This window comes from Nansenia antarctica (assembly GCF_963989245.1).
Source record: "Nansenia antarctica genome assembly, chromosome: 13".
NCBI lineage: Eukaryota > Metazoa > Chordata > Actinopteri > Argentiniformes > Microstomatidae > Nansenia > Nansenia antarctica.
Window position 1 is genome coordinate 22,633,648 of NC_137683.1, and position 18,357 is coordinate 22,652,004.

Sequence of the window (18,357 nt, forward strand, 5' to 3'; positions counted from 1 at the left end):
TGTAGTAACACAGTAGTGTAGTAACACAGTAGTGTAGTAACACAGTATTGTAGTAACACAGTAGTGTAGTAACACAGTAGTGTAGTAACACAGTATTGTAGTAACACAGTATTGTAGTAACACAGTAGTGTAGTAACACAGTATTGTAGTAACACAGTATTGTAGTAACACAGTAGTGTAGTAACACAGTATTGTAGTAACACAGTAGTGTAGTAACACAGTAGTGTAGTAACACAGTAGTGTAGTAACACAGTATTGTAGTAACACAGTAGTGTAGTAACAGTACTGTAGTAACACAGTAGTGTAGTAACACAGTAGTGTAGTAACACAGTATTGTAGTAACACAGTAGTGTAGTAACACAGTAGTGTAGTAACACAGTAGTGTAGTAACACAGTAGTGTAGTAACAGTAGTGTAGTAACACAGTAGTGTAGTAACACAGTATTGTAGTAACACAGTAGTGTAGTAACACAGTATTGTAGTAACACAGTAGTGTAGTAACACAGTATTGTAGTAACACAGTAGTGTAGTAACACTGTAGTGTAGTAACACAGTAGTGTAGTAACACAGTATTGTAGTAACACAGTAGTGTAGTAACACAGTAGTGTAGTAACACTGTAGTGTAGTAACACAGTAGTGTAGTAACACAGTATTGTAGTAACACAGTAGTGTAGTAACACAGTAGTGTAGTAACACAGTATTGTAGTAACACAGTAGTGTAGTAACATTAGTGTAGTAACACAGTATTGTAGTAACACAGTAGTGTAGTAACACAGTATTGTAGTAACAGTATTGTAGTAACACAGTATTGTAGTAACACAGTAGTGTAGTAACATTAGTGTAGTAACACAGTATTGTAGTAACACAGTAGTGTAGTAACACAGTAGTGTAGTAACAGTGGTGTAGTAACACAGTAGTGTAGTAACAGTGGTGTAGTAACACAGTAGTAGTAACACAGTAGTGTAGTAACACAGTAGTAGTAACACAGTATTGTAGTAACACAGTATTGTAGTAACACAGTAGTGTAGTAACAGTGGTGTAGTAACACAGTAGTGTAGTAACACAGTAGTGTAGTAACACAGTAGTGTAGTAACACAGTATTGTAGTAACACAGTAGTGTAGTAACAGTGGTGTAGTAACACAGTAGTGTAGTAACACAGTAGTGTAGTAACACAGTAGTGTAGTAACACTGTAGTGTAGTAACACAGTAGTGTAGTAACACAGTAGTGTAGTAACACAGTAGTGTAGTAACACAGTAGTGTAGTAACACAGTAGTGTAGTAGTAACACAGTAGTTTAGTAACACAGTAGTGTAGTAACAGTAGTGTAGTAACACAGTAGTGTAGTAACACAGTATTGTAGTAACACAGTAGTGTAGTAACACAGTAGTGTAGTAACACAGTAGTGTAGTAACACAGTAGTGTAGTAACACAGTAGTGTAGTAACAGTAGTGTTTGCTCAGCTATTGTCTCTGCTTCTATATTTACCTAGAGACGATGTCTATGGCAAGATTTCAGTAAGAAGCCAAAAGCCCTAATACTGATAGTGTCAAATGTGCATTTGGGAACACTAAGGCACATGCCATGTCATCGCAAGGTCCGTGGTTGGATTCCAGCCATCGACATATCCTGCATGTCATCCCCCCCGCTCTGTATCCCAATAAAGCAGAAATGCCCTAAAAACAGATTCCAAAAAGAAATATATAATTGTTGGAGATTCACTTAGAGTGTCAAATAGGGTACGAGCGGTCTGTTTCCATGTCCAGGGGCAAGACTTGTGAGTAAATAAAGGCTGTCCCACATATTGGGTTCTCCTAAAATAATTGGACGATTGCACAAATCCCAAAGAAACCACGAACAGAGGCTTGTTTTCTTGTACATTGTGCTCTGTCGCGCGTGTATAAGCGAGTGTGCCTTTGTTGTGTTAGGGAGCTGGCTCATCCCCTCAAACTCCTCTCTTTCATCACGACAGAGAAAAAAATTTTGTGCAGTTTGAAAGTTTTTCCGTGACTTTCATTGTGAAAGTTCTACCCCATTTCCTGTACGCGTTTTGGGGTTAGGGTTAGGGTTTCTATTCGTGATTCTTATTGTGTTGCAAATCCTTTCGTTTCCTCTCCTCGTGAACGCTTTTCTGTGATTCAGCAAGTCATTCCCAGTCCCTCTCTTCTCCTTCCTTTTCCATGACCCCAATTGTATTGTGTGTGTGCGTGCATGTGCATGTGCGTGTTTTCTTTTTTTTTCTTCTTTTTTTTTTTCTATAATATTTTATTACATTTGCACAACAGAACAATCAGACAGCACAGGTGTGCGTTTTCTATGCATCAGTGATCATAAAGTTTTGGAAAGCTGAGATCTTGTTTTCTGTACCTGTCTCCCCCCCCCACACCCCTCCCCCCCTCCTCCTCCTTCTTTCAGTCATCTGTGCTGCAAACAGAGGTCGTGACCTTCAGCAACGCCGCCGTGGAGGAGGCTCTCCAGGGCATGACCCAGGACGTCCCTGTGATCCAGACAGAGATGAAGACCATCACCTACCAGTCACTGGGGGTACGGCTCCCGTCAGAGGCTGTTTCAGGCCATATTCACGGCAGCCAGGCTGCACAGGTCGCTATGTTATATTGATGTGAAACAGCTCTCAAAGTGTTGGGAGATCTGATTATCTGTGCAGCATGACTGCCATGTGAGGTGACCTGGAACGAGACCATCGTGTCAGGGCTATTTCGGTGTGTGTGTGTGTGTGTGTGTGTGTGTGTGTGTGTGTGTGTGTGTGTGTGTGTGTGTGTGTGTGTGCGTGCCTGCCTGCGTGCGTGCGTGCGTGCGTGCGTGTGTGTGTGTCTGTGTGTGTGTGTGTGTGTGTCTGTGTGTGTGTGTGTGGGTGTTTGAGTGATTCTGGTTGGGGTGTTTCAGGGCGACACTGATGGCGGACATGAAGCTGGTGTGTTGATGAGCGCTCAGACCATCACCTCAGAGACCAGCAGCACCACCACGACCACACATATCACCAAGGTACGACCGCACTATGACCATAACATGACCACACATATCACCAAGGTACGACCCCACTATGACCATAACATGACCACACATATCACCAAGGTACGACCGCACTATGACCATAACATGACCACACATATCACCAAGGTACGACCACACTATGACCATAACATGACCACACATATCACCAAGGTACGACCACACTATGACCATAACACCACGACCACACATATCACCAAGGTACGACCACACTATGACCATAACACGACCACACACATCACCATAACATGACCGCACATATCGCCATGGAAACGACCGCACTATGACCACCACCACAACCGCACATAATACACCCACACTAACTCAACCGGAACACAACCGTACGTATCACCCAAGTCAGTTGGAGTCGGAGGTGCCTCTGTCTGACGTGTCACTTCCTGTCTCCCCAGACTGTGAAAGGAGGCATCTCAGAGACGAGAATCGAGAAGAGAATCGTCATCTCAGGGGATGCAGACATTGACCATGATGAGGTAAGACACACACTGACACACACACACACACCGACGCCCCCCTCCTTACACTCTGTCTTACAAAATGTTGTTGTTAGACTAGACAAGGGTGTGTGAACCCTGGATACGTGATAGTGCCGTGTCATGAGACTTTGAGTGACTGACAGTCAGAATATCAATAGCTGCCCTGGTATACATCTGAGGTCAACGACCTGGAGCTGTATAGCAGCGTTGTGCTATGGTACTCCATGACTCTTGACTCTTGACTCTGTAAGATACACTTTCTTTTATCGTCTTGGTTCCCATCAATTTCCGACTCTGACTCGGATTCGAGACCTGGGGGGACTGACCATTCAACACTGTGACAGTGATAGTCCTCCCGTACCATGTGATTGTGCTCTCATGGTCCCCCCATCCCACCCTCCTTTCTGTGCGCCCCCCGCCCTTCCCCTCTCCCCCCCCCCCCTCCATGGTGGTTCCCCCCTTGGCCCTCAGGCCCTGGCCCAGGCCATCAAAGAGGCTAAAGAGCAGCACCCTGACATGTCAGTCACCAAGGTAGTGGTCCACAAAGAGACGGAGATCACCCCTGAGGAGGGAGAGGAGTGACGCAGGTAAGGGGCCCCGGCCGTGGTCGCCAGGGGCGATGCTGACCCCCGCCTCCTCTACCATCCCTTCTCCCTGGCTGTTGTGTTGCTCAACGCTAAGCTAAGCTACTAACTCACCCTGGGGCTGCTTCAGCTGAGAACGTTCTCCCGTCCCCCGTCCCCCGTCCCCCAGCTCTCCTCTCCCTCACCATAGTCATCTGTACTAGTCTGGAGCCTGTGTCGAGGACGTCTCTACATTGGCTGGCTTGAATAGCAGTGATATCTGGCCTAGAAAGAATTATATCCCTAATTTATTTATTTTTCCTTTAGCGTCTTTGATTTTTCTTTTAATGCTCTTATCGACCAAAGGCAATAAAGAATAATTACGCCGTCGGTGTCGCCGTCGCCGTCGGTGTCTTACTGTAAATTGCAGTGTCAAAATTGAATGGACATTGATGTCAATAGCGCCCTCTGCTGGATATTTATGGTAATGCTCCCATCACTGGTGAGAGATGGACAGTCGGCCTACATTGTACATGGTTTTTAAGTGGCTATTTGAATTCCCATTTTCGATCGTTGACAGTGTGTAATTATACCATTTTATTATTATGAATCCTCTTCTCTTTTTTTTGTTACAATGGCAATTATTCTCAAGAGACACCAGTATTCAAACTTGTTTTATCGATTTCTTAGTGTCACGGTGTCTCTTTGCAGTAATAATAGAAGCATGTTGTAGGAGCTTGTGCTTGCTTGGCGGGGGGGGGGGGTGTCTGGTTTATAACTCCTTTTATTTCTCTGTCATGTCTCTGCATGAATGCATCTTAAATGAATGAAATGCCAATGATATGTGTTTGTACTTGTCTGATAAGTGTTGGTCAAGATGGAGATTGTTTCTACTGCTGATATCATATGACGCAAAGCATAGGTTCGTTGTCATTCATATGACCTCTGACCTCTCTGATGCTTTGCTGCAGCGTCTCTCCGGTGAGGGGAGATTATGAAACAGTCCATCATTTTAAAAGCAAATGAAAAACATGTCCTTTCTCCATCCTCCTGAGATATGCTTTGGCTATAATGCGAATGGATAAGCTGTCTATATCCACTCTCTCCTTCCCTCTGTTTCAGGAATGAAAGTTCACCATTCGGGGATCACTCGTAACATCACGCTGTTCACAGTTCAGGATGCAATCAAGCAGGATACTGATGTCGTTGCCAACAGCACCCCACATCGAGGACTCTACTACTGCATCTGAGCACTACTGGACTAACCTCACACACACTCACACACTCACCAACACACCCGCACTGGAATAACCTCACACACACACACACACTCACAAACTCAGCCACACTGGAGTAACCTCACACATGCTCACCAACACACACACACACACAGGAGTAACCTCACACACGCTCACCAACACACACACACACACACAGGAGTAACCTCACACACGCTCACCAACACACCCACACTGGAGTAACCTCACACATGCTCACCAACACACACACACACAGGAGTAACCTCACACACACACACTCACAAACTCAGCCACACTGGAGTAACCTCACAGACACTTACCAACACACCCACACTGGAGTAACCTCACACAAATTCACCAACACACACACACACACTCACCAACACATCCACATCGGAGTAACCTCACACACACTCTCACCAACACACCCACACTGGAACAACGTCACACACACTCACCAAAAACACCCACACAAACCTCGATGCTCTCCGGCCCTCCATAGGAACATGTATACTGCATGACAAAAAAAAGGGAACAATTCTGCATTTTTTTGTAAAGAAAAAAGAAGACTACATTTTAGGAAGTATCTTAAAGGTATACCTGTTTTACCTGTGCACTCAGACTTAAAGGGGAGACAAACGTATGTGATGATGAAACATTTGAAAAAGTATGATAGTCTATGTACCAATGTTTTATTTATTATCAAGCTGTTCACTCAGATAATAGTAGGCTGATTGTGTACGAGCACACTGTATTTACCCACGCACAAGACGTGCCATCCATCCATCTTACCATAAGCCCCTTATTTATCCCAAATGCTGATTTTATCCCATTTTACATCCAGTCTTGCCTATAAACAGACAACAAAATGATGTATATGGTAGCTTAGAAAGACCATGTATCATTGAAAAAAGGATTTTGTTGTATTTATTTTTGCTTTAACTGTGAATATGTTCATTAGGTTTTTTCCTTCAAATTACCACTTGATGACAAGATGAGAAGGCCAAATGTTGTGTGTTTAGCAGGAGAAGTCAGACAAACTTCGTTACTGAAACCACTGTCTACGGAGTGAATTTAAGAACAATCCGATGCTGAATCCCAAATGAACCCCTACCTCCTTACGTCCTAGCCACTCATTTAGATTAAAGATTAAACCGGTAATTGCTATAAGATGGAAATTCCACCCGGGCTTTAAGTCAGCATGGTGGAGCAGTTACCATGTGGCTTATACTTATCCAAACCTTTTTATCCAAACCCACCGTCTACAGGAGTGTCTAGGGACTAAAGGGCTATAGGTTGGCAATTCGGAATGCAGCCTTAGCCAAGAGGAGTATTCATCTTCACAAGATGGATTTAGTGGACATGTATTGCTCATTCTTAAGTCAACCCCAGAGCCTCTCTCCTCCCCCCCCCCCCCCACGATGACACACATCCATAGATATGACATCATCGGGCACATCCAAGCCTTAAACTGTGCATAACAAACAGTACTCTCCCTCACGACAATCCTGATTGTCACGTGTGTTTGTGTCCTCTGTTTTTTCGAAGACGACCCATTTGTGTGTCTTCCCGGCTGCCGCCCCACACAGAGGTGTCGTGCCCAATGAAACTGAGGTGGCTTGCGACCCCCTTGAGTCCATTCACATGGTCTATATTGATTACATGTGCAGTATGTCTTTTAGATTGAATTATAAGGCATTACATGTGGTTGTTGGTCATCATCATCATCATCATCAGTGCCCCCTCAGACATATTGGGAGAATGAAGCCTCTGACCCCCCCTCAGTACTCTAGCCCCCCCCCTCCAGTCAGCCTCGCCAGAACCATCCATGTCGAATGTGTTTCCTTCAAAAGATGAATAAAATGATAAATACATCTTGCGGTCTATTTCATTGTTTCTTTGTTAAGAAGTCAAATGTTAATGAATAATGATACTAAACACCATATTGCACTGTATGCGGATGATATACTGTTGTTTATAGATAATGCAGCCTCTTATATTCCACCTATTTTAGAGACATTCAGAGAATTTAGTACTATGTCTGGCTACAAAATGACGAAAATCCTCACTACGAAATCCTCACTATTGCCATTAGACCCATCTGCGCTACCTTCTCATATACCCATAGTGAAGAATTGGAGGTACTTAGGGATTGATGTCTATCCATCACTAGCAAATATCACTACTAAACACTATAACAGCATTCTGAACTGTATAGAGATGAACCTGAATAGATGGCCACATTTTCCTCACTCACTACGGGCCTGTGTTTCTATTATGAAGATGGACATTTTACCACGAGGGAATTTATTTTCATCTATGCTACCTCTAGCCCCTCCCACCAAATACTGGGACAAAATTCATTCTCTAGTTTCAAAATTCATATGGGATGGAAGGCGACATCGATTTAGAATGTCTACCCTACAGCGACATATACTGTATCTAAGGGTGGTCTATCGGTCCCAAATTTCAAATATTATGTCTGGTCTTTTGTACTTCGTCCTGTCTCAGTAAGGTTCAACCCTAAATCATCAGTCTCCTGGAGACCTGTGGAGGAGAGGCTCACCTTTCCCCACAGGCTGCAAGACTTGGTTCATGCAGCTGTACCACTTAAACGCTCTAACTTCCAATTAGGGCCTATTGTATCTTGCAGCAGAGAAAATCTCCAAACCAGTACAAAAATGGCATCTTAATAGGCCAATTTTTAACAACTACTCACTTCTAACTGGAAATGTACCTTGTTCTTTTCCTGCCTGGAGTGACAAAGGCATACATGTCTTTAGAGATATTTTCGATGACTTCAATGGTCTCCGTACTTTTGAGGACTTATGTACTACATATAATCTACCTGGGTTTTCTTTCTTTTTATATCTTCAGTTAAGGTCTTTTTTTTTTCCATATTTTTTCATTTTATTGAGAGATTTAGACAGGAAGGATGGGTGAGAGAGAGAGGAGGGATGACATGCAGGATATGTCCCCGGCCGGAATCGATCCCTGCGGTTACATGGTCAACGCTTAACCCGCTACGCCACCTAAGCGCCCCCCAGTTAAGGTCTTCTATGAAGGCATATGGTGTCCCCTGGAACAAACAAATCATCCCTCATGCTTTGCATAACATCCTATACAAAGAGGGTCAAATCAAGAATTTGGTGTCTGTGTTGTATTCTCTGTTCAATCAGTCTTCATACAAATCTCGTGGTCAAGTACAAAAAGTGTGGTTTAGGGATCTGGGTCTACCTGATGAAGATAGATCTATAGTATGGGACAAAGTGGGAGGGATAGTGGTGGTCTAGTGGATAGTGAGTTGGACTTGTGATCGGAAGGTTGTGAGTTCAAATCCTGCCTGAAACCACACCACTACTAGTGTGCCCTTGAGTAAGGCACTTAGCCCTCAGTTACTCCAGGGGAATGTCCCTGTAATTCGTAATTATAAATCGCTTTGGATTAAAAGCGTCTGCTAAATGGCAAAATGAAAATGAAGTGTGGGGTACAGTAGTGGGATCCTCCAAGAATCCTGACCATCAACAGATTCATCTGAATTGTATTCATAGGACTTATCTTACTCCAAGGAAGCGCCACATAATGAACATAATTTCCTCTCCACTGTGACCTCTGCTCTGACGGACACATTTCTACACATGTTTTGTGAGTGTAACCCTCTGGCATGTTTTGGGAATCAGGTCTCTTCTACGTTGTCAGTTATGTCATGTTATAAATAATACCATGTTCCCCTACAGCTATGCTTTTCAATTATTTCCAGCTACCATACCCTGAAAAACGTATAATGTTAGCAAGGCTGACCGCGGCCAAGACAATGATGGCTCTCCGCTGGCAGCCTCCCAACACACTTACAAATACACAATGTTTAAAAAAAAAATTTGGGGGGGTAATTTTGTAAAAAAGAAAGAAAAGAAAATGGACACAAGTAATACTGTAATGTATTTATTTAGCATGAGATCGTGGGGGGGGGGTGTCGCCACGGGGGGGGGGGGGGGGGGCTGTGGGGAGAATAGGGGAAAAAATCATAAACATTAACCTGTTTATGAAACCTGCTCTCCATAAAGAAAACAATAAAAAACATTTGATCACAAAAAAAAGAAGCCAAATGTTAAGTCATGACCAGCCCTCACATGTAGGAGTTATTACCAATAGAGAAGTGGATTTGACAAATATAGTATGCCATTTAGCTGACGCTTTTTTCCAAAGCGACTTACATTGCAGTGAGTGCATACATTTCTCAGTATGTATGGTCCCAGTGGGAAACAAACCCACAACCTGTGTTTAGTGCCATGCCCTACCAACTGAGCCACAGAGGACCATAAATATTGACTAGATTAGACCAGACACTATTGAGACTGGTTCCTCTTTTGGCTCTTCTCTTCTTTCTTCTCTTTTTGTGTTGTACATTATTTTCAGCTAAACCCATAAAAGGAGAAACACTGCCTTTAGGCACTGTGGCTCTGAATCAACAAGCTTTCCTCTCATGTGATGAAAGCATGCAGATCATGTGCAGATCATGTTGCATTTGATAAATCCCTTCAGTCCATCCTCTGTGTGTCATAGTATCTGAGCAGAGCAGCCATCAGCTAGAGCTAGACTGTCCAGTGAAGAAAACTGTCCCACCTCTCCCACTGGACACCTCTCATGATGGAGTTTTTCTCATTTTCTACTTATCCAATCCCTCAGATCAACACTGAGTGTCTAGGAGGGAGGGGTGAGGGGTGGTTTCTGGAATTCCTGTGGTCACTCTGATGAGGGCCATCCTTATAACATGTAGATCAGTAGATCTGGGATGTTGATCTTGGTGTATGAGCTATGAGGCTACCGGTAGCATCTTGTCTAGTCTGCACCCTGCAGCAACAGACTTTCTATATGTGTGTGTGCGCATGTGTATGCGTGTGTGTGTGTGTGTGTGTGTGTGTGTTTGTGTGTGTGTGTGTGTGTCTGGGCATGGTAGATGGTTATTAGTAGATGTGTTATCAGACACCTGAGGAGGTAGAACACCTGAGGGGGTAGAACTATTCCCACCGCAGCAGCATATACAGAGGAACTGAGGTTAACCTTTCAGGAAACAGACAATACTGAACTGACATTCGAATATGGCAACCACTGTCGACACCAAACCGACACAAATGTTTTTGGGCAATGCTGATTCATTTCCAAACAAAGACTTATTTTTAAAAATACACACAGCACAATGATCGCAAAAGGGGTGATACAGCATTGTGTAGTATTAGGACAACATCATATGAGGAAATATGGTTCCTAATGGAGATTATGTTTCTATGTTTCTTGTTTTGTTTTTTGGGTATCGAGCTGATTATGGCTTAATACCAGTGTACCGGATAGTATTGCTATCAGGGCGCTAACAGGACAGAGCCTTTTCAAGCAGATGGGACAATGGAGCTGTACACCATACTGTACATAGCTACCGTAACTGTACATAGTTTACTACTATCCTCTCCTGTATATATCGCTAACTACCATGCTTGCCATACTGCACTATCACTATTATGTTTTATATCACTATTTGCACTATCATGTTTTTATATCACTATTTGCACTTCTGGTTAGATGCTAAACTGCATTTATTTCGTTGTCTGGTATTTGTATTCTGCAATGACAATAAGGTTGAATCTAATTCAATCTAAACTAATTATTAGGTTATTCTTGTTTCGTTGTCCAGCCATCCACTGTTTTCTATTTCAGATCTCACTTTGAGGGCCCATTGACTTTGGCTGTCCTCCAGTTTAAAGTGCAGTGGTCCCACCAAAGCTACAGGAAGTCATCTGTGAAGCCACAGCTGCTCCGATAGACAGACAGATGGGGACATACTGCACCAATGACTGCTGAATAAGCACATTTATTGCTCTATTTCCTAATTTAGCACATTTGTTTATACCATTACAAGTATATTCGATTTTTATAGTATATTAGATAGATTTATTTTTAAACACACATTGCTGCCCTAGGGCATTTATGTATTGTTTTTTTTAAACCCAGATAGATGATAATTTGCTTTTATACAAAAGAGGATACAATTACATTAACTACCAATAGAATAGTTGATGCCAGAGTCCTCTATATTAATTAATATAATAATGCACTACTCTGGTTGATGCCATTAACACTGAAAGAGATGTAGACTATTACAGAGCTAGTTATTGTTCACAATGTGTTTTTCTAATAAATAATAAGAACAGCCAGCCACATTGTGCTGTGAAATCAGCATTGGGTCCTAGGCTGTGATGACGGTCGGTGTGGACCAGCGGCAGTGCGCACACCTGTGCAACGGTACAAAGCGAGTCTCTCTGATGTTATTGAATCTCTGCATGTCAGTAAAAAGCGTTCTCGCTTCCCGCTCGTGACAGTAGCTTTCGCGCCCCAAACCTGCTCCCGTTTTCCTTCTAGGTTCGCGCTCGAGAGACTTCTGGTCAGTAATTTACGTAAGCATGGCTGTGTTCGGAATAGCATACTACTCATACTAGATATGACGTAGATTTTGAGTATGTAGTACGTTCGAACTGTAGATTATGTGAAATTTGAGTATGAGAGAAATGGATACTAGATTTTCGGTCGGCTGGTATTGGCATACTTATTATGAATTTAGTAAGCAGTATGCAGTATATACTCATTGAGTATGCTAGTATGCAGTATGCAGTATGCTAGTATGCCATTCCGAACACAGCCAATGTTCCTCCACTGATGGTGGTGCGTTTGTCTATCGCTGCGCTCGGAGCGTATAGCATCCGTTAAAAAAAAAAAACTACGTAACGTACGCGCATGGTCACTCGCGTTCTGCAGTTCCGTGCTGGCGCAGCGCGTCCTTCCGCTCTGTTTGCTCGTCCTCAGGCCAACAACACAAAGTGTATTATTCTTTTTGGAACGCGTGACACTCCTCGGAGACTTTATCGAGGGAACGAAATCCAGTAAGAAAGGTAAGAAACACATCCTCCGAGATTCAGATCGGTTTCCGAGATTCCGAAATTATTGCATAATGTTTAACCAAGATGCCTGCGCGCTCACGGTTTCGTCAAAAGCTCGAGTTCGTCATGTCGGGAGTGTTCATGGCTGCTCAGGAGTGTTCATGGCTGCTCGGGCATTGCGCTTCCTCGCGTGCTTGTGGCTTGTACGAATTTGGATAGCCAGCAATGCACAATGGCACAGATTGCGCGACTGTACCGATCAATATTGATAATAATCTAATAATCAATATTAGGGTTTTACAGACTAATCTAATAATAGGCGAAATCAACAGTAGCGTATTAGTTCAGCTCTATTTGATAATAAGGAAAGGTTAGGGTTAGTTCGTAGGATGCAACAATGCAGATAGCTTAGCTTGCCTTGTTAAGCTAAATGGGCTACAGATAGGTTACCCTCCCCCCAAATATAATGCTGCCGTGTTAGCTTAGCTTCTCGCCACTTCTAAGGGACTGATGCACATAGAGGGGTAGATTCAGGATGTGGTGAAATCGTGTGTGTCAGATAGGTAGATTATCAACCAACAGTCTTCTAGACGATTATTACTATATATATATATATATATATATATATATATATATATATATATATGATGATTCATTATGTGATGATTCATTATTCAAGCATTTATGCCTAAACTTATTGATCATCCCTTCGTTGAACAATTCTTCCAAATGATGAATTAGTATTCCCATTAATTATAGCCATACTATTATTCAACCATCCATATTAGTCGTCTCTAGTCGTGATGCAATGGGGGGTTTGTAGATGGTAATAACGTGCACATGACACATAGTAAGTAGGCCTAGAGGCTTTGGCGTGCCAGATACAGTATGTGCAAAGATGCATATGAAATTCGAATCATGTGACATTTGTTTTCTGTCACAATGAAAATGTGTGTGATTTTCTTCACTACTGCTACTGTGTTACTGAACACATGATTTCCATCCCGTGGCTCCCCCGACTGACATAATGTTCAAGATTTACTGGACTGTACTAACAGTGATTAATATAACATTCTGTTGAATGTTGTTTGCTATTGGAAATAAATAAAAGATTATTGTATTGTATTATTCCATTATGAATCAGATATTGAAATGCATCCACTGTCTACTCTTAAAATCGTTCTTTTTCACATTTGTTCCAGAATATCTAACCAAGATGACTGAGACTCTGAAGTACATTGACGATGAACACAAGACCATCTTCCTGAAGATCCTGAATGAGCAAAGACTAGAGGGGGAACACTGTGACATCGCTGTGGTGGTCGAAGATGTCAAGTTCAGGGCTCACCGCTGTGTGCTAGCCGCCTGCAGCAACTACTTCAAAAAGCTCTTCAAGAAGCACGAAGTTGACAACTCCTCTGTCATAGAAATCGACTTCATCCGATCGGACATCTTTGAAGAGGTGCTGAACTACATGTACACAGCCAAGATATCTGTGAAAAAGAAGGATGTGAATTTGATGATGTCTTCGGGACAGATACTAGGCATTAGATTTCTGGACAAACTGTGCTCACAGAAACGCGACTTGTCCACCGAAGAAAAGAACGACCCCAGAAACGCCAAATTTCCCTTCGACATTGTCAAAATGGCCCTCCCTCCAGATGACCCTGAGTTGAACCATGAACACGACGTGCAGGTGCTAGGCGACCAGGACGACACGCCCACAGATGACCTTGTGGACGAACCCCCGAACAATCACGACTTAGACAAGTCCCCCAACACTGCCCTGAGGGTGCAGGAAGCCATTTTGAAAGAGCTGACCAATGAGGACGTTCACAAAGTGAGCTGCTATGACCAGGAGGTAGAAAACATGGACACGGAGGCCAAAGAGCTAGTGGGTCACACCACCCAGACGCTGACCTTCACCGACACCATCGGGGAGGTGAAGGACGAGCAGCCGCCAGGCTGGACAACTGCCACCACGGACATGAAGTTTGAGTATCTGTTGTACGGCCACAGAGAACAGCTGGCCTGCCAGATCTGCGGGAAGACCTTCATCGACGAAAACAGGCTCAGGAAACACGAGAAGCTGCACTCGGCCGAGCGGCCGTTCATCTGCGAGATCTGCAGCAAGGCCTTCACCACGCAGGCCCACCTGAAGGAACACCTGAAGATCCACACGGGCTTCAAACCCTACCGCTGCGACGTGTGCGGCAAGTCCTTCATCCGCGCGCCAGACCTGAAGAAGCACGAGCGCGTCCACAGCAACGAGCGGCCCTTTGGCTGCCAGATGTGCGACAAGGCCTTCAAGCACAAGTCTCACCTGAAGGACCACGAGCGCCGCCACCGGGGGGAGAAGCCCTTCGTCTGCGGCTCGTGCACCAAGGCGTTCGCCAAAGCCTCGGACCTCAAGAGACACGAAAACAACATGCACAGCGAGAGGAAGCAGATAGTTCCCAGCGCCCTCCAGACTGAGACCGAACAGCTGCAGGCCGCAGCCATGGCCGCCGAGGCCGAGCAACAACTGGAATCCATAGCGTGCTCATAGCATAGCAGAACAGAAAACTGTGTTCGTAACTGTACCTCACCTGTCTTTCATTGACAACTAAAAGAACAATCTGAAGAGTTTTTGAAGTGTTGTTTTTGTGTTTCTTTTGGAAGTTAGAACAATATGTGGAAGCAGAATGAATTGTTTTTAAATTGATAAAAAATTCTGACCGGTTCCAGGTTTGAATTACTCCCATGATCAGATCGGTTTCATGTTGGTTATGTTTTTCATGAAAACTTCACGATAGGATTATCTGATGAAATGCATTCATATATTTTTAGACTTGCTTCGCATCAGATATGTTTCCTCACACTGTACAGTGGAATTAACTTCTTCTCTTTTCCTAATTATACTGTAAATGGTAAGAGGTAATTTTGTTTTGGTGGTAGTAGTGGTCATAATGTGTTTGATGTGTAGCCTATAATTTATGGTAGCCCCATGGACAAAGGTGTTCTGATTTAGCCAGGTTTTGGTTGTCAATATTGGTGCTGTTATACAGTGCTGTTTTTTTACCATGAAAACTGGAAATTAAATGTTTGATTTGAAAACTTGTAAACATGAAAAACAATGGTTTGGATCCAGTACACGACGGTTGAATATTTCATTGCATTACGCACAATTCATTGAGTAAAATGTACATGTACATTTTAACACATCAAATATTTGTTGCTTTAATAAACATGCTACCTTCAACTGCCAACAGTCATATCGTTTTGTCTTTACTTCTTTGACAAGAGATGTGTAACCTATGGTTGCATTTTTCTGACATACATCTACGACATAGTTAATTATCTTCATTGATATCTTTCAGGATTAAGGGTAGCCTATAATTTTGGCATGTGTAACAGAGTTGGGAATATATGTTTAGTTGTGGTGAATGTAGATGAGTTTCGCCGTGCTTTGAGCAGCCCTGGTTGTTGTTGGAGCCCCCCTTTGGAGTTTGGGTGTACTGCAGGTCTGCACGTTCTTTTGTCCTTCTCTTGTTGCCGTACTTGCGGTGGTGCCAGAACGAAGCCGCCATCTTAATGGGTATGTGCGTGATGTGAAATGCTCCTCGTGTTTTGTTGTTTGTATGGAGAATCTTGTAATGTAGGGTGAAGGTGTTGGTGTAGTACTGTGCTGTTTGTTTTTACATGTATTGTGATGATGTGATGTATTGTGATGATGTGAAACAGAACATTTATTGTATGTTGTTTTGAACGTGCAGATTCACAAGCAGACCAGAGAAGAATTGTGTTCTATATGTCTTCTCTGCAGGTATGTCGCTCCACATGTTGTTTGTAATTGTTATTTGTAATGTTTGAGGGAAGTTTGTGTTCTTTCTGTGAACAAATTGTCCTGATGTGAAATGTACATAGGCGGTGGTGGCAGAACGAAGCCGCCATCTTAATGGATTCACAAGCAGACCAGAGAAGAATTGTGTTCTATATGTCTTCTCTGCAGGTCAAATAAAAGGATTGATTGAAAGAAGTTTGGCTGTTTGACTATCGTTACACTGGTGCCGTGACACGTCGATCTCAAGATCAGCTGAACGCCGATCTCCGTGGATGCTGCGTGGATGCCAGGTCTTAGTGTGATAGATCAAGTGTGGTCAGAGTATTATAGTAAATGGTCATTCAGTCTGAGGTCTGTGATTATATCAGTTTAAAAAGTGCTTTGATTGTTTTGGTTTTTATGTCCTGCTGTAACTTTATATTTTTTTTTAAACATTATTATTATTATTTTTTTTTTCATTCAGTAATATTACACAACGCAAGTCTGTACCACTATGGCTCAGAGGCCAGGTTTTAATGATGAGATTTTTGCCAGTCCAGTGTTGCCTATGGGGAGGGGTGCATGGGGGGCATGTCAGAGCAGAGCAGACAGTGCTGTCATAGACATTGACATTGACAGTGCTGTCAATAGTAGGGAGGTGGGGTGTTCCCAGTTGTTTACTGACAGTGGTAGAGGCACAGGGTCAGGTCAGGACCCAGGTTGTGCTGCTGTCGGACAGTTTACAGGGGAGGCTCCTCCCACATCCACACCCAGTGTTAATGACACTGAAGCTCTTCATCACCTTTCAGACATGATGGGTCAGCTAGGTGCTCAGATTGGCGAGTCCATTGTAACCAAGTTAATTTCAGCTGGTGTAGTTCACTCAAGTAGTATGAGCAGTGCACACCTCAACTGCACATCGCCTCCAGATCCTGTAACTGATCCTAATGTTGTTAGACAGGAGGTTCCGCGCGTTACTGTGAATGTAAAATCAGACAGGGAACCACCAATGTTCCGAGGTGATAGTTCTGATAAGTGTTCAGTCCAGGACTGGATTGACATGTCTAAAGCTTATCTGAGAAAGCAGAAATGTCCAATGCATGAACAGGCTGAGGAGATACTGGCAAGGCTGATGGGTAAGGCAAAGGATGTCGTGAGGGTTGGGTTGCGTAGCGATCAGACACTTGATGTGAAGCAGAACCCTGATCTCATCTATGATATCCTTCTCAAGTACTTCAGTGATGTGTCATCATGCCTCCCGTTGTCAGATTTCTATGCCACTCTACCCAGACCCAATGAGAACCCTGTAGACTACTGGTTGAGGATCAACAAAGCAGCTGATGTAGCTGGTGAGGGCCTTCGCAGACAAGGTAGGAGGATGGAGAACATAGGTGAAGAGGTAGCACGGATGTTTGTCAGGCATTGCCCGGACTCTGGACTATCCCGTATTCTGGAATGCAAGGCTATTGAGGAGTGGAGCTCACGAGACATACAGTTGAAGATTGATAATTACCAGAGAGAGCTGAGAGCCTCTGGCAGGACCGGTAGTTCTGTGCCATTGAAGAGCCATGCCACCGCCCTCCACACTGTGCAGTCTCATCCAGAGCCTTCGATTCAGTCTGTGTCTGAGCAGTGTTCCACCCAGTACCCCCCTGCTCCTGCCCATAGTCCAGTGTACCACACACAGTGTCTGCCTTCTACCCTCATTCCTTCCCAGGACCATGCTTTAGGCCAGCTTCCGTGCCCCTCCTCCGCGACTGCTGTGGCCCAGAACACTCAGCAATCTGAAGACAGGATTCTTGCTCGCATTATGGAGAGGCTGGAGCAGATGATGGGGAAAGTGCAGCAGCGTGACAGTGCTCCTCGTGGCGGAAGATACCAGGGTGGCGCCCGTGAGAAGGCCTGCCGAGTCTGTGATGACAGTAGACACACTACCATCTCACACTGCATGTCAGAGAGGCTGTGCTTTGTCTGTTTAGCCCCAGGTCACACAAAAGTTGAGTGTCCCACCAGGTCGTCCCGAGCACCTCAGCCTCAGGGAAACTAGGTGGCCTGTATTCAGAGGGAGAAAGTATAGGTCGCCAAGTAAACTCCCATTGTGAGGACGAATCTAGTGCTGAGACAGTGTATATAGCTCTCAAAAGCTCAAGTGATAACTCTGAAGATATTGTTTATCAGAATACGCATACAATTAGTGGTAGTGACAGCCTTTTCTACACACCTGTGACAGTTGGTAATACAGTGACTCTAAATGCTATGCTAGACAGTGGGTCTATGGCTTGTACA

General features: G+C 43.8%; 2 protein-coding genes across 2 annotated transcripts in view; both read left to right on the plus strand.

Annotated features, from left to right (window-relative positions):
* Positions 1 to 4,103, plus strand: part of epb41l3a (erythrocyte membrane protein band 4.1-like 3a) — a gene marked incomplete at its 3' end in the record, with an annotated part of 45,374 nt that extends 41,271 nt beyond the window's left edge. The window contains exons 22-25 of the mRNA XM_080544110.1: positions 2,413 to 2,541; positions 2,902 to 3,000; positions 3,438 to 3,518; positions 3,993 to 4,103. Coding sequence (XP_080400236.1) covers positions 2,413 to 2,541; positions 2,902 to 3,000; positions 3,438 to 3,518; positions 3,993 to 4,103 — 420 coding nt within the window. The remainder of the gene's footprint in view (positions 1 to 2,412; positions 2,542 to 2,901; positions 3,001 to 3,437; positions 3,519 to 3,992) is intronic.
* Positions 4,104 to 12,126: 8,023 nt separating this feature from the next.
* On the plus strand, positions 12,127 to 15,426 carry zbtb14 (zinc finger and BTB domain containing 14; the record flags this gene model as incomplete). Its single annotated transcript, XM_080544380.1, is given in 3 exon segments — positions 12,127 to 12,200; positions 12,202 to 12,281; positions 13,472 to 15,426. Coding segments are annotated over 3 exon segments (1,500 nt in total). The 3' UTR covers positions 14,818 to 15,426.
* Between the last annotated feature and the right edge of the window lie 2,931 nt (positions 15,427 to 18,357).